The sequence below is a fragment of the Geotrypetes seraphini genome, chromosome 1 (genome assembly GCF_902459505.1).
Source record: "Geotrypetes seraphini chromosome 1, aGeoSer1.1, whole genome shotgun sequence".
In the NCBI taxonomy this organism is placed as follows: Eukaryota; Metazoa; Chordata; class Amphibia; order Gymnophiona; family Dermophiidae; genus Geotrypetes; species Geotrypetes seraphini.
The window spans coordinates 10,385,059-10,398,642 of NC_047084.1; the positions used below are offsets into that span (position 1 = coordinate 10,385,059).

Below are 13,584 nucleotides of genomic sequence, written 5' to 3' on the forward strand. Positions count from 1 at the left end.
TCTCTAACATCTGTGTATACTTATAACTTCATATATTCAATATAATCTACCAAAGTCATTGGAAACACTGACTGGCACGGGCACAGGTCTTTCTGAACCCAGCAAATTCTGCCTGCTTCACTCTTCTGCTACAGGGCTCATCAGCCCAGGATAGCTTTGTCCCTTTCTTTCCATAATGTCATTAATTCAACGTGAGCAAAGATAAGATAATTTGGCACCAGATCTCTAGCCAAGCTTTCAGATCTCCCAAAGCCATCTGAGCCACTGTACATTCCTAATAATGCCTGCCTGCTTCTTTCACCCCATTGCTAATGAGTCATTACAGCCTTTGCTCCTCTTTTGTGCAGTCTAACTCCTGATAGAGTTTACTTATTACATTTGATGTGTTACAGAGTGTAATGTTTTGGTGAGTGGAGTTACATGATTTAGGAAATTCAATTTGTTGGAACACAGCATATGAAAGAACATAGTTCATTAGTAAACTAAGGCGATATTTTATTTTGTCATGTTGACAATGGTCACTGCTTGCTTTTAGGATCTTTGTCACCAAAGGCCATGGGAATATTGTATATGAAGGGCCCTTTCAATTTCAAAAGCCTTATTAAAATACATGTCTAAATTCCAGGAGTAACTTCTTTAAAAAGTGATGGTTTCTGTCTTTAGCTCCTTCCAGAATTCTGAGAAATCACAGACTATTAATATGTTTGTGATTATTCAAGCCTTCCATCTCATTTTGGAGTTTTATCATAACCTTTCTATTCTGTATAGATTTTTTTCTTGCAAGTTGGCAGCTCTCGTCTTGATCTCAGAGTTTCTGCTGAAAAAATTTAGAATTAGCTGGTTGAATAGACATTTCAGTTTGAAAGTTCTTTATTGCTAAATGGTTAGTTGTCAACAAGTCCTTAATATCTGTCAGTTCACAGAAGATGTGCTTGATTTTTTTGCCTGGCACCATTGTCTGCAGAAGTGAGTTATTCTGCTTGCAACTGCATTCTAAAATGAGAATATAGCCTGTAGTTATGAATTTCTAGTAGGTCCAAATGGAGCACATGTAAAACATATTGCATGAAACATGATTGTATGAAGTTGGAGAAAATCAGGTCCCATTCTACATATAGCATAGTAAATGACCTGAACGGTCCATCCAGTCTGCCTATTAGTTATGTTAAAACCATTTAAAATTCTCCCCTGAGCCCAACTGAAAACCTGATTGGCAGAAGTATGTGGGGGCACGCCCCTAAAACCAATATGTTTATGGCTAGAATATATGCTTGTAGTTAAAGGCGGGGCCGAAATAGGGTACTTACTACAGTAAATGAAAAAGGTGTGTTGTCCATCGTGTGTATACGCGAGTTGGGGGCGGGGAAAGAGAGAGGATTATGACGAGTCCTCAGCTACAGCTAACATCCGTGATTCCTGCGCCTGGAGCAATCCAAGAAGCTTCCGTAGAGCTGTAGAGATGCAGCATACTCATAGGTCAGTGGAGCGGTCAATCAATGTGACAGCTCCTGATTGGCTTGCTGCTGGAGCTGGCGCTGTACTGAGTGCTGCGCGCTACAATCATTGGAAAAAAAAAAAGGGCAAGACGCTGGTTTGTTATTTTTTTCCCGGGCTCGTGTTGGTGCTACGCATGCACCACATCCATAATGTCAGCCTTAGAATGGTACGCGCACAAGTCCCTGGGCGACGGAGTCTACTGGATCCAGGAGCGCTTCTACGAGTCCGGAAACCGTGCAAATATCTGGCTGGTGCGCGGCTCACAGCAGGACGTGGTGATCGACACTGGGCTGGGACTGCGCAGCTTGCCCGAGTACCTGCAGGCGGCTGGTCTCTTGTCGCCAGCAGGCGTCGGGGGCCCTCCGCGGCGGCCGCTTCTAGCCGTTGCCACCCATGTGCATTTCGACCACGCGGGCGGGCTGCACCAGTTCGAGCAAGTGGCTGTGCACCAGAACGAGGCCAATGCCCTGGCGACAGGCGACAACTTCGAGACGGTGACTTGGTTGGCGGACAGCGAGGTGGTGCGCGCGCCAAGCCCCGGTTGGACCGCGCGCCAGTTCAGCGTGCGGCCCGTGCAACCCACGCACGTGCTACAAGACGGTAACCGGAGTTGATGTGTGTAGGTGTGAGCGAGAGTGAAGGGAATGCTTCTGGTCCTCACTAGCACGACTGCTTTGTTATCATTATCCTTTTTCTAATTATTTTTTATTAAACTTAGACAAGGATGAAAGCTCTATTCCTTGTCCCAAGTATCCCTTTTTGATCTACCCTTTTCCTGCAGCAGGCTATAATGCTTTGAACAGACAGGGTGTACTGTAACCAGGCCCTCGGAAACAAATAGGGTTGGGTTTTTTTGTTTGGCACATTTCAATATGCTAGGAAGTGTCTTAAGGGGGGAATACATTTTGATCCTTTAATGTGTTTGTTGGAGCTGTGATAGTCTTTCTTTAAATAAAATTTGTAAGTTTATTCGTGTAAAGAAAACCCGGAGATGAAGGAAAATACACATATGAAATTAAATTAATAATATCACAAATGAAGAAATGTGGGATGAACTCTGCGGACGGACTTATATGAAATCTGGTAGGAGACACAGCTATTAATTATCTTACTGTACATGCGTCCAACTCTCAAATGATGTTTTCAAATATAGACAGTCAGATTGTTAACAGGGTCATCATAGGGAAGGCATAGCTACTATGAATAATTGGGTCCTGGGCAGAGAAATTGATTACCCTCCTCCCACCCTCCATATGAAAGGATATTGTAATGAGTCGAAAGTGTTTCCTGCCTTTAAATTTGCAAATATGGTGATTATCTTTTGGAATATCCAATTTTCTAGCATGCTTCTTTTCAAAAGAAAGAAGGGACAGGCCACTTTAGTTATTTCTGTGACATGGTGAAAATATGTAATTTTTTTTTAAGTTTAGAGAACGTCCTTTCTGGTATACATAATGGAAAAAAAAGTGGGCTGCCAATGCAGATTCTAGCAAAACTTGCTGACAAGGCACAATTTTCTATTATAAGAGGATCTAGTAACAGTATTTCCTTTTTTGTTGATTTTTTTTTTTTCTCTAATATCAGACTTCAGTAGTTTTCTTATAGCATTCCCCTGTTTTGCTGTTCTATATTCAGCTTTTGAAATCTGAAATCAGGTCCTGGTTTGGTACAGGTTTAGCTGCTATTGCATCCTTCTTTGGTAAAGTCATAGGAACCCTTTTACCAAAATGCATTTAAGTGCTAATGCTCATTTAATGTGAGAGTCTTACCACAAAGCACGTTAAAGCATTTTGTGACACTACTAGCACACTAATCCTCAAATTCTGTATATGGCAATTAGAATTGTGCGCATACATCAGTGCACATAGCCAGTGTATACACACACTTTAATTGATTTATTGGCAATCAGGGCTGACAATTGACAATTAACACCTCATAATTGATGCTGATTGGGACTAATTAAAAGTTATGTGCAAAAGTTGGAAAGTGTGCTTCTTTAAAAAGTATGCACCAGTTGCAGTGTGCAAATTTGAAAAGGGGGTATTCCTAAAAGGTGCATTGTTATAGATTACAACTGATGTGTGCAAAAATTAGGTGCAGTCATTTAGGCCTGCTTTTAGCTAGCCTAAATGCTTGCATTTAAGTTACGCATCACACACTGGCGCTAAGCACAATTCTGTAAAGGTATACCGTACATACCTTGTAGAATTGCGCTAAGCACAATTCTAGTCAATGCCAATTTTTTAGGTGACATATATAGAATATGGCCCTCACTGGATAATAGTGAATTAACGTGGGAATACTTAGGGCAATATTCTATAAGTAGTGTCTACATTAGGCATTGCTAGGTGCCCTAATTGCAAGTGCCTAGAGACGCCTAAGTTTTGGATGTGTGCCTAACATTTTTTAATTGGCTTAATCAGTGTGGTAATTGATCACACCGGTTTTCAATTAATTAAAAAAAAACCCCATTAATTAAACAATTTTAGAGTTCAGCGCCAAACTCTTAGGATACCTAGCGACACCTAAGTTGAGGTTCCCTCCCATGCCTAACGATGCCTCAAACAGTAGGTGTGGTTGTGGGCGAAGAATAGGTGTGGTTGAGTTAAGTATCGTTAAGCGTTCATAGGCGCAACCAAGTTAGGTAAGTGTGAAGCTGGCCTAATGGAGCGGTGCCTATGTCTAGGATGCCTAGCAATGCCTAAGTTTGCTTAGGTGCTACTAGGTGTGATTCTATAAATGGTGCCTAGCAGCTGATTGACAACATGTCGAGCGGCACCTACAGTGGAGGCACCGCTAGGTCCTGTTTACAGAATCTGTCCCTTAGTGCCTCCTAAATAGGAGGCATTAGGTGTGGTTGAGTTAGGTGTGGTTAAGAATAGGTATGGTTGAGTTAGGTATCGTTAAGGTTCATAGGCGCCACCAAGTTAGGCGAGTGAGAAGCTGGCCTAATGGAGCGGTGCTTATGTCTAGGAAGGCAAGTTTGCTTAGATGCCGCTAGGCGTGATTCTATAAACAGCCCCTAGAAGCTGATCGACAGCCATGTTGAGCGGCGCCTACAATATAGGTGCCATTAGGACATTGCTGTGAACAAGGCTGCCCTGTAAAAATCTAAAAGCTAAGTTACTCAGCATTTCATATTCTGCTCTTTTGACTGGTTTTCAGCATTATATCTGCTTAATTTCTCTTCTCCTCCCTGTTTCTTACTAAAAAAAATATAAAAAAGCACAAAAAATCCTTCTCTTTCCTGTTAAATCTTATTTCCTCTTCCTGCAGTTTAGTTTAAAATACTGTGTTTTAGGTGGTATAGAGCCTACATTTCTGGTGCCTGTGGCTCAGGGTGACTAAAGTAAGGAAAATCCTGTGTTTTAGGGTAGCGCTGATAGAACCTGCAGTTTTGTTTAAAATACTGTGTTTTAGGTGGTATAGAGCCTACATTTCTGGTGCCTGTGGCTCAGGGTGACTAAAGTAAGGAAAATCCTGTGTTTTAGGGTAGCGCTGATAGAACCTGCAGTTTTGTTAAAATACTGTGTTTTAGGTGGTATAGAGCCTATATTTCTGCCTTACTAGTAGTCTTACTTATAGTCCCACCAACCCCAGGGACCACTATTCATATATAGAGACCCATATAATCAGGACTACTCAAATCAAGTTACTTCACAACCAATCAATATGACCTTTATTCTATGCAATCACTGTGGTGCTTTAATTCCAAGACATACTATTTGGAGGCTTAAGGCTTGCCCCATCTGTCTTCAACTTGCCAGTATTAAGGCGGAGCTCTGCAAACTTAAACAGGAATTGAGTACAATTAAAGCAGCTTCCATCACTCCACAAAATCATACCAACTTAACACCTCTACCTCAAAGAATAAAACAGCCCAGGAATAAATGGGTCATAGTAGGCTCAGGAAGACTGCGACATGTAACACAGAAACATCCACCTTCACTAATATTACCTCTACAGAATTCCTTTGCTCCACTAGTGCACTGCGATACTCAGGAAAACAGAAGGGAGGTGGGACTGGAACCAATGAAGGTAACTCAAGAGAACAAGCGCACCCTAAGTACAAATAAAAAAGCCAAAAACAGAAAACTATTACTGTTGGGGGATTCCATCATCAGAGGCATTAACCTTGGAACACAGGGCGAGGAGACCAAAATAGTGAAATGTCTTCCAGGATCCTCAGCTACCAGGAGTTCCAGGCAAATACTGACTATAATTAAGGAAGAAACTAAGGATTTTAACACTGATGTTATCCATCTGGGAACAAATGACCTGGCCAACAACTCCACACTTGCAGCACAGAAAGCTCTTCGGGAGCTTGGTGAGGGCGTGAAACCTTTTGTAAAGACTTTAGCTTTTTCTGAAATACTGCCTGCATATGTTAAAGGAGAGCAAAAGAGTGAAAAACACAGAGGACTTTAATAGATGGCTCAGAGCCTGGTGTCATCAAGAAGGCTTCAGGTACATAGGAGGATGGGGAAATACATGGAAGGACAAGAAGCTATATTGCACTGATGGGCTACATATTACTACAGCAGGAAAAAGAAACTTTGCAGAGAAATTTAGACAAAATTTTTCTAGGCATTTAAACTAGAAGGTGGGGGTGGTGTATGTACGAAGGACAATTATAGAGACCACCCCCGGCAAAAGAAAAGATGTGATAGTAGTAAAGGCTGCAATATCAGCAACTCATTTCTTAGTATTGCAACGGAAAGTGAAACGACACAAAAATCCATACGAAAAAGGAGATTATAGCTGGAAAGCGATGACCACAAATGCTCGCAGTCTAAGCAACAAAGTTCATGATCTGCAAGCCCTGATATTAGAGGCAGATCTAGATATTGTTGCTATCACAGAGACATGGTTCAGTGAATCACATGGATGGGATGCAAACATACCGGGATATAATCTTTTTAGGAAGGACAGAGATGGTCATAAAGGTGGAGGAGTAGCTCTCTATGTAAAGATCAATATCCAAGCGACCAAAATGCAAGGGACCTGGGGAGAGGAAGAAGCGATATGGATTGCTCTGAAAAGAGAAGATGGAACTTCTATCTACGTGGGTGTAGTCTACAGACCTCCGACTCAATCGCAGCAAATTGATAAGGATCTGATTGTGGATATCCAAAAGTTTGGAAGGAAAGAGGAGGTTCTGCTGTTGGGAGATTTCAACCTGCCGGATGCGGACTGGAATGTTCCGTCTGCGGAATCGGAAAGAAGTAGGGAGATTGTGGATGCCTTTCAAGAGGCTCTGCTCAGACAAATGGTGACGGAACCCACAAGGGAAAAAGCGATATTGGATCTGGTCCTCACAAATGGAGAGTATCTCTAATGTTCGAGTGGGTGCTCACCTGGGTAGTAGCGATCATCAAACGGTTTGGTTTGATATAACGGCTAAAGTGGAGAGCGGCCGCACGATACTTAAAAGTCCTAGATTTCAAACGTACGGACTTTAATGCAATGGGAAAGTACCTGAAGAAAGAGCTGTTAGGATGGGAGGACATAAGAGAAGTGGAAAGACAGTGGTCTAAGCTGAAAGGAGCGATAAAAATGGCTACGGACCTTTATGTGAAGAAAATCAAAAACAAGAGAAAAAGGAAGCCGATATGGTTCTCCAACCTAGTGGCTGAGAAAATAAAGGCGAAAGAGTTGGCGTTCATGAAATATAAAAAACCCCAAGAAGAGGAGAGCAAGAAAGGACTACAGGGTGAAACTGAAAGAAGCCAAGAGAGATACGTTTGGCGAAGGCACAGGCGGAAGAACAAATGGCTAAAAATGTAAAAAAGGGAGATAAAATTTTTTTTCAGATATATTAGTGAAAGGAGGAAGATAAAAAATGGAATTGCTAGGCTAAAAGATGCTGGGAACAAATATGTGGAGAGTGATGAGGAGAAAGCAAATGTGCTGAACAAATACTTCTGTTCTGTGTTCACAGAAGAAGGACCGAGATTGTCTGGCAAAGTTACACGAGAAAATGGAGTAGATTCTGCGCCGTTCACGGAGGAGGGTGTTTATGAGCAACTTGAAAAACTGAAGGTGGACAAAGCGATGGGACCAGACGGGATCCATCCCAGGATACTAAGGGAGCTCAGAGAGGTTCTGGCGAGTCCTATTAAAGACTTGTTCAACAAATCTCTGGAGACGGGAGTGATTCCTGGGGATTGGAGGAGAGCGGATGTGGTCCCTATTCATAAAAGTGGTCACAGGGATGAAGCAGGAAACTACAGGCCGGTGAGCCTCCTTCAGTTGTTGGAAAAATAATAGAAGTGTTGCTGAAAGAAAGGATAGTGTATTTCCTTGAATCTAATGGGTTACAGGATCCGAGGCAACATGGCTTTACAAAAGGTAAATCGTGCCAAACGAACATGATTGAATTTTTTGATTGGGTAACCAGAGAGCTGGATCGAGGACATATGCTAGATGTAATTTACTTGGATTTCAGCAAAGCCTTTGATACAGTTCCTCATAGGAGGCTGTTGAACAAACTTGAAGGGCTGAAGTTAGGACCCAAAGTGGTTAACTGGGTCAGAAACTGGCTGTCGGACAGACGCCAGAGGGTGGTGATTAATGGAAGTCGCTCGAAGGAAGGAAAGGTGACTAGTGGAGTCCCTCAGGGTTTGGTGCTGGGGCCAATCCTGTTCAATATGTATGTAAGTGACATTGCTGAAGGGTTAGAAGGAAAAGTGTGCCTTTTTGCAGATGATACCAAGATTTGTAACAGAGTAGACACCGAAGAGGGAGTGGAGAATATGAAAAAGGATCTGCAAAAGTTAGAGGAATGGTCTAATGCCTGGCAACTAAAATTCAATGCAAAGAAATGCAGAGTAATGCATTTGGTGATTAATAATAGGAAGGAACCGTATATGCTGGGAGGAGAGAAGCTGATATGCACGGACGGGGAGAGGGACCTTGGGGTGATAGTGTCCGAAGATCTAAAGGCAAAAAAACAGTGTGACAAGGCAGTGGCTGCTGCCAGAAGGATTCTGGGCTGTATAAAGAGAGGCGTAGTCAGTAGAAGGAAGAAGGTGTTGATGCCCCTGTACAGGTCATTGGTGAGGCCCCACTTGGACTATTGTGTTCAGTTTTGGAGACCGTATCTGGCGAAAGACGTAAGAAGACTTGAGACGGTCCAGAGGAGGGCGACGAAAATGATAGGAGGCTTGCGCCAGAAGACGTATGTTCTGCCACTTATTTCTGTCATATGGGATGATCAGTAACCCTCAGAAAGGCACCCAGACAATATAAAGCTTAAACAATAACACTTTATTACATGCATAGATAAATATTAAAATAGAATAACATCACCGTATTTCCGGACATCACTATCCCTCACAATCTGGAACCCAAAGCGATTGATAGGAAAGGAGAATCGAACGGGCTGTCCCTTGTTGCAACGGAACTGGATTCAAATTCTATGGGCTGAGTTCTTCTCTTTTATAGAGAAAAACTGCTGCCCTCTTAGTAAGACAGCTGGTTCTGTTCTTTTGTTATCTGTTTTGACAACACCCAGGTCAAAAGAGGTCAAGATAGCAGATACTTGTCACTGTCTTTTTCTTTTTGATGTAGTTTCCCATCTGTCTTTACTGATGATCATCTGGTTTTACAGTCCTTTGAAGATCAATGAGGTCAGGATGTTAGCTCCTGTGGAGATCAGGATCTCAAATAAGCAAGGTTATTGCAGAGACCATCTGGTCTTACTGTCCTGTGGAGATCAAAGAGGTCAGGACGCAAGGAGGTGTTGCAGTTTATAGTCTCTTTGATGCTATCCAGTTGACACTTAGACAAAGGAAGTCAGGATCTCAAATAAGCAAGTTTATTGCAGAGACCATTTGGTCTTACTGTTCTTTGGAGGTCAGGAGTTCAGGTAAGCAGATTTGAGAATACATATTAGTAAACAAAATTATCAGTAATATGCTGGGTCAGCAGACTTGAGAATACATAAACAAAATTATCAGTAATATGCTAGGGTATAACTGGCATAACATTCCACCCTTGGATTCTTAAGTCTGTTCCGTGCCATATCACAGCCTCTAGTAATAGCATCCCACACTGCAACATACTAACATTCTGTAAACATACTGAAAAGGGAGCTTGATTAGCAGGAATCACAAGTTCAACAGTACTAAGGACACATTGTTTCATTTCAAAATTTACACCATTTTCTATCTAAGGATACAGAATGTGATGTGGTTTTTAAATCAATGCGATAAAGGTAATTATGTACAGTATGTGGCACCCATTCACCTTCCCTTCTAAATACAACTGCTACTCTGGAGCCAAAATATGCTTCTTTGCCAGCCAGTATTTCAGAAACAATAGTATCTATTCTACTTTTAAGCAAAGGTAAAATGGGAAAATTAATTTTCCCTTCATAATTTATTTCCTTATGGGCTAAACCTGGTATCCTTGCATTCCCTAATATTTCAAGCTAATTAGGCATTTTACTTGAAAGTATCACGTATAGGGAATCATGGAAATTAATAATCTTATTAATATTATATTTGTGCTCTTACTCATGGCTTACATACATTTAGGGTAGCTTCATAGTCACCATCGATCACCGCAGTTATCTGGTATCCCGTTTTTCTTAGCATCTTTGGTTAGGGTCTGGCTATGCTCCGGTTTCAATAGGCTTGCTATGCCACTCACATGCCTTCACTCATGTAAGTTTCAGGCACCACCTCCACAGACCAGCCCTAATGTGAAGTGGCAGGATATGGGCTCACTTCTATTCCCCAGTTGGTGCCACATAACAGCCTCATGGCACGGCACTGTATGTCTGGTTGCATCTTCATCTTCTCGGTCTGGTGAAATTTTCTCTTAACCCAGCATGTTAGCCAAATCATCAGAATGAGAGAGCAGAGCTGACCAATTTTATCACAAAAGGATGAAAGTCTATATGGAATAACATTTCCCAGTACGTGATTTTTCAAGGAAAATATTTCCTCATGATTGTTTATCTTCAATGCTTTAATTACATTACTACCCCCTAGTGGTAAAAGAGAGTATAAGAGAAAAAGGAGAAAAACCACTTTATATACAGAAGGTGATAACATGTGACACAATACTTGTGTGTAAGGTAGTATTTGTGTGAGATAAGAGAAACAACACTAATGCACTTAAAGGTATTCTGTAGGACATTCAGAAAATATACCTTTTTATATTCTGGACATAATTATTATGTCATTTAAGAGAGACCATACACACGTACAGAATGTGATAACATTTGACACAATACTTGTGTGTAAGGTAGTATTTGTGTGAGATAAGAGAAACAACACTAATGTACTTAAAGGTATTCTGTAGGACATTCAGAAAATATACCTTTTTATATTCTGGACATAATTATTATGTCATTTAAGAGAGACCATACACACGTACAGAATGTGATAACATTTGACACAATACTTGTGTGTAAGGTAGTCTTTGTGTGAGATAAGAGAAACAACACTAATGTACTTAAAGGTATTCTGTAGGACATTCAGAAAATATACCTTTTTATATTCTGGACATAATTATTATGTCATTTAAGAGAGACCATACACACGTACAGAATGTGATAACATTTGACACAATACTTGTGTGTAAGGTAGTCTTTGTGTGAGATAAGAGAAACAACACTAATGTACTTAAAGGTATTCTGTAGGACATTCAGAAAATATACCTTTTTATATTCTGGACATAATTATTATGTCATTTAAGAGAGACCATACACACGTACAGAATGTGATAACAAAATAACTTATGTCAGAGATGTGCACTGCACTGTTTATACCTGGTAAGTTAAATAAAGAGAGACCATTTTTTTTTTTATTTAGCAAATATTAAATACCAATGAACACCATTTTACCAGGTATAAAGATTTCTAATTATTTCTCTTCAGATATCCTTTTATAATATAACTCCTAACTAAATTATCATTGGGCTGTATAGAAACATAGAAACATAGTAAGATGACGGCAGAAAAGGGCCAAGGCCCATCAAGTCTGCCCACTCTATAGACCCTTTGCCCTGACCCACGTAGGGATCCCACATGGGCGTCCCCTTTATTCCTAAAATCTGGCACGCTGCTGGCCTCTATTACCTGTGAGCCATAGCATAAAATCATTGTGAGCATGGTTTTCATAAGATACTTTCTGGTATGTGGGGGATATGGTACCATTTGGACTAATAGAAGGGGTGGAATAAACTCTGGAAATGGCCAATGTGCAATGTTGGGGTACCCCATAAGCTAGAACAGACAACACATAACAGAAACAGACAAACACAGAGCTCCGGCATGCTTTCTTCCATCAGTAATGATTCAGGGTTGAATTTAATCTGTAAATAAGCACACTATTAATCAAAAGAGTCACAAACAAATGTGGTATCCATTGGATTCCCACTATCAGGTCACAGTGCTGTACGTATTTTAAATGTGGCACAGTGAAATTGGTTCTCCTGACCATGTCTGGATACTAAGCTTCTAAAAGAAAGAGAGAGATAGAAACTTAAGTTAATTGCTCTATATAGTTTTACTGGTCTTCTTTTCTATTTTCTTCCATTTCAAAGCTCTGTCATACAATCATAAAAATTCAAGCAGGGACGCTTTAATCTATAAAACATATAAGAGGTTTACTTGCATACTATCTAACAAAACTTTATTCAACGATTTCTACTTTTTTATTGTCCAAAAAGGCCCAAGTCTGTTTTTTTTATTTTGGGGAGAAGAGAAGTTTAGCTTTCTCTATCACCTCTCGGCATCCTTTTGCCCACTTTCTGCTTTAATCTTGTGATAGAAAGTGGGACTATGCAATGATTTTTGTGGTAGTCTGGTATATGTATATTGCCTCCCTTGCCAAGTGAATGCAAATTGTTCTGGACATTGCTCCACTATAGGGATAGTAAAAATGCAAGCTGTCATGTTAACCCTTTTTGGATATCTGGCAAGGAATCCCATAGATTAATCCCATATTGGTAGTTGTCCAATTTTAAAATTTGTAAAAAAAAATTTTTTTTTTTTTCTTCCTGCTTGTATAATTTTCCCCCCAATCCTGATATTTATATTCTTACACCCCAGCGTCCACTAGAGCTTGTACCTGTTGCTCCCCAGGTTTCTACTAAATATTTATCTCTACCTACGGATACTGTTCTAATTTGGTTCAGGCACACACTGAGGCTCGGCATTCACATTATTGATCCTCCCAACACTTCCACCCTTTTAAATCAGGATAAAGAATGGAAGCAGTTTCCTCAGGGGAAGCCGTTGGCACCCTCTCTCCTTTGTTCACTTGTGCTTGAGGCATAGATTTCTTTCCCAGTCCTCTACTTTTGTACATTCCCCATAATGTCCTTGTATCTTTTCCATCTATTTCTTCCCTCTTTACACCATCTTTTATTAATGCCAAAAACATATTCCTCCGAGACACCCGCTTAGTCCTGTTTGAATTGGATTGTCCTGTTCTCTTTTTATCAAAAGTATTTTGAGGTCCCCAGTCCCCCCGATCTCCTAACTGTCGGACCGCTTCTAAGGCTTCCAAAATAGTCCTGTCTATTTGATTGATCAACAAAGTTATCATTACCTGTTTGTATGCCGGTGCAGCATGCTTAATAATTTTATTTCTCATGGACTCAGTAAAAGGTAATGACATATATGTGTCAGCGTGACCTATTACTAAGGCTGCCTTCATAGACTCCTCCTTAATTCTCATTTGAGTATCTTTTAATGTATACCAAATCTTATCATTTGAGGGCCAATCAGATTCAAGTGGATATCGCCTCGTGACACCCCTACTAATTATCTCTAATAAAGACCATTGGTTGTAATTTGTCGGATCGGGATCCTCCCTTAGCGCATCTTGTACTGCTGCTTCTTGACTAATTCAAACAAATTTAGGGGCATCTGTGGCATCTAACATAATCCCTGCTGCGCCCAACTCCTGTACCCGAATTACCCATTGTATTAGTGGCTCCCCGGGCCGCTGTGTAAAGCGTGCCATAATATCCATGACTTCTTGCTGAGTAAAGTCCTCCATAACATCATTTCTAGTTAGATTTTCTCCTGTCTGCAGATTTCCCTGTAATCTTCATCTCCTTACTGGC

General features: G+C 40.8%; 2 protein-coding genes across 2 annotated transcripts in view; one reads left to right on the forward strand and one right to left on the reverse strand.

Moving 5' to 3' along the window:
* POLR3G (RNA polymerase III subunit G) overlaps positions 1 to 1,537 on the reverse strand; it is a 54,013-nt gene extending 52,476 nt beyond the window's left edge. The window contains exon 1 of the mRNA XM_033920240.1: positions 1,308 to 1,537. The gene's annotated coding sequence lies outside the window, so the exon portion shown is untranslated. The remainder of the gene's footprint in view (positions 1 to 1,307) is intronic.
* MBLAC2 (metallo-beta-lactamase domain containing 2) overlaps positions 1,441 to 13,584 on the forward strand; it is a 37,058-nt gene continuing 24,914 nt past the window's right edge. Inside the window, exon 1 of the mRNA XM_033919927.1 lies at positions 1,441 to 2,097. Within this exon, the coding sequence (XP_033775818.1) occupies positions 1,647 to 2,097 (451 nt within the window). The 5' untranslated portion in view covers positions 1,441 to 1,646. The remainder of the gene's footprint in view (positions 2,098 to 13,584) is intronic.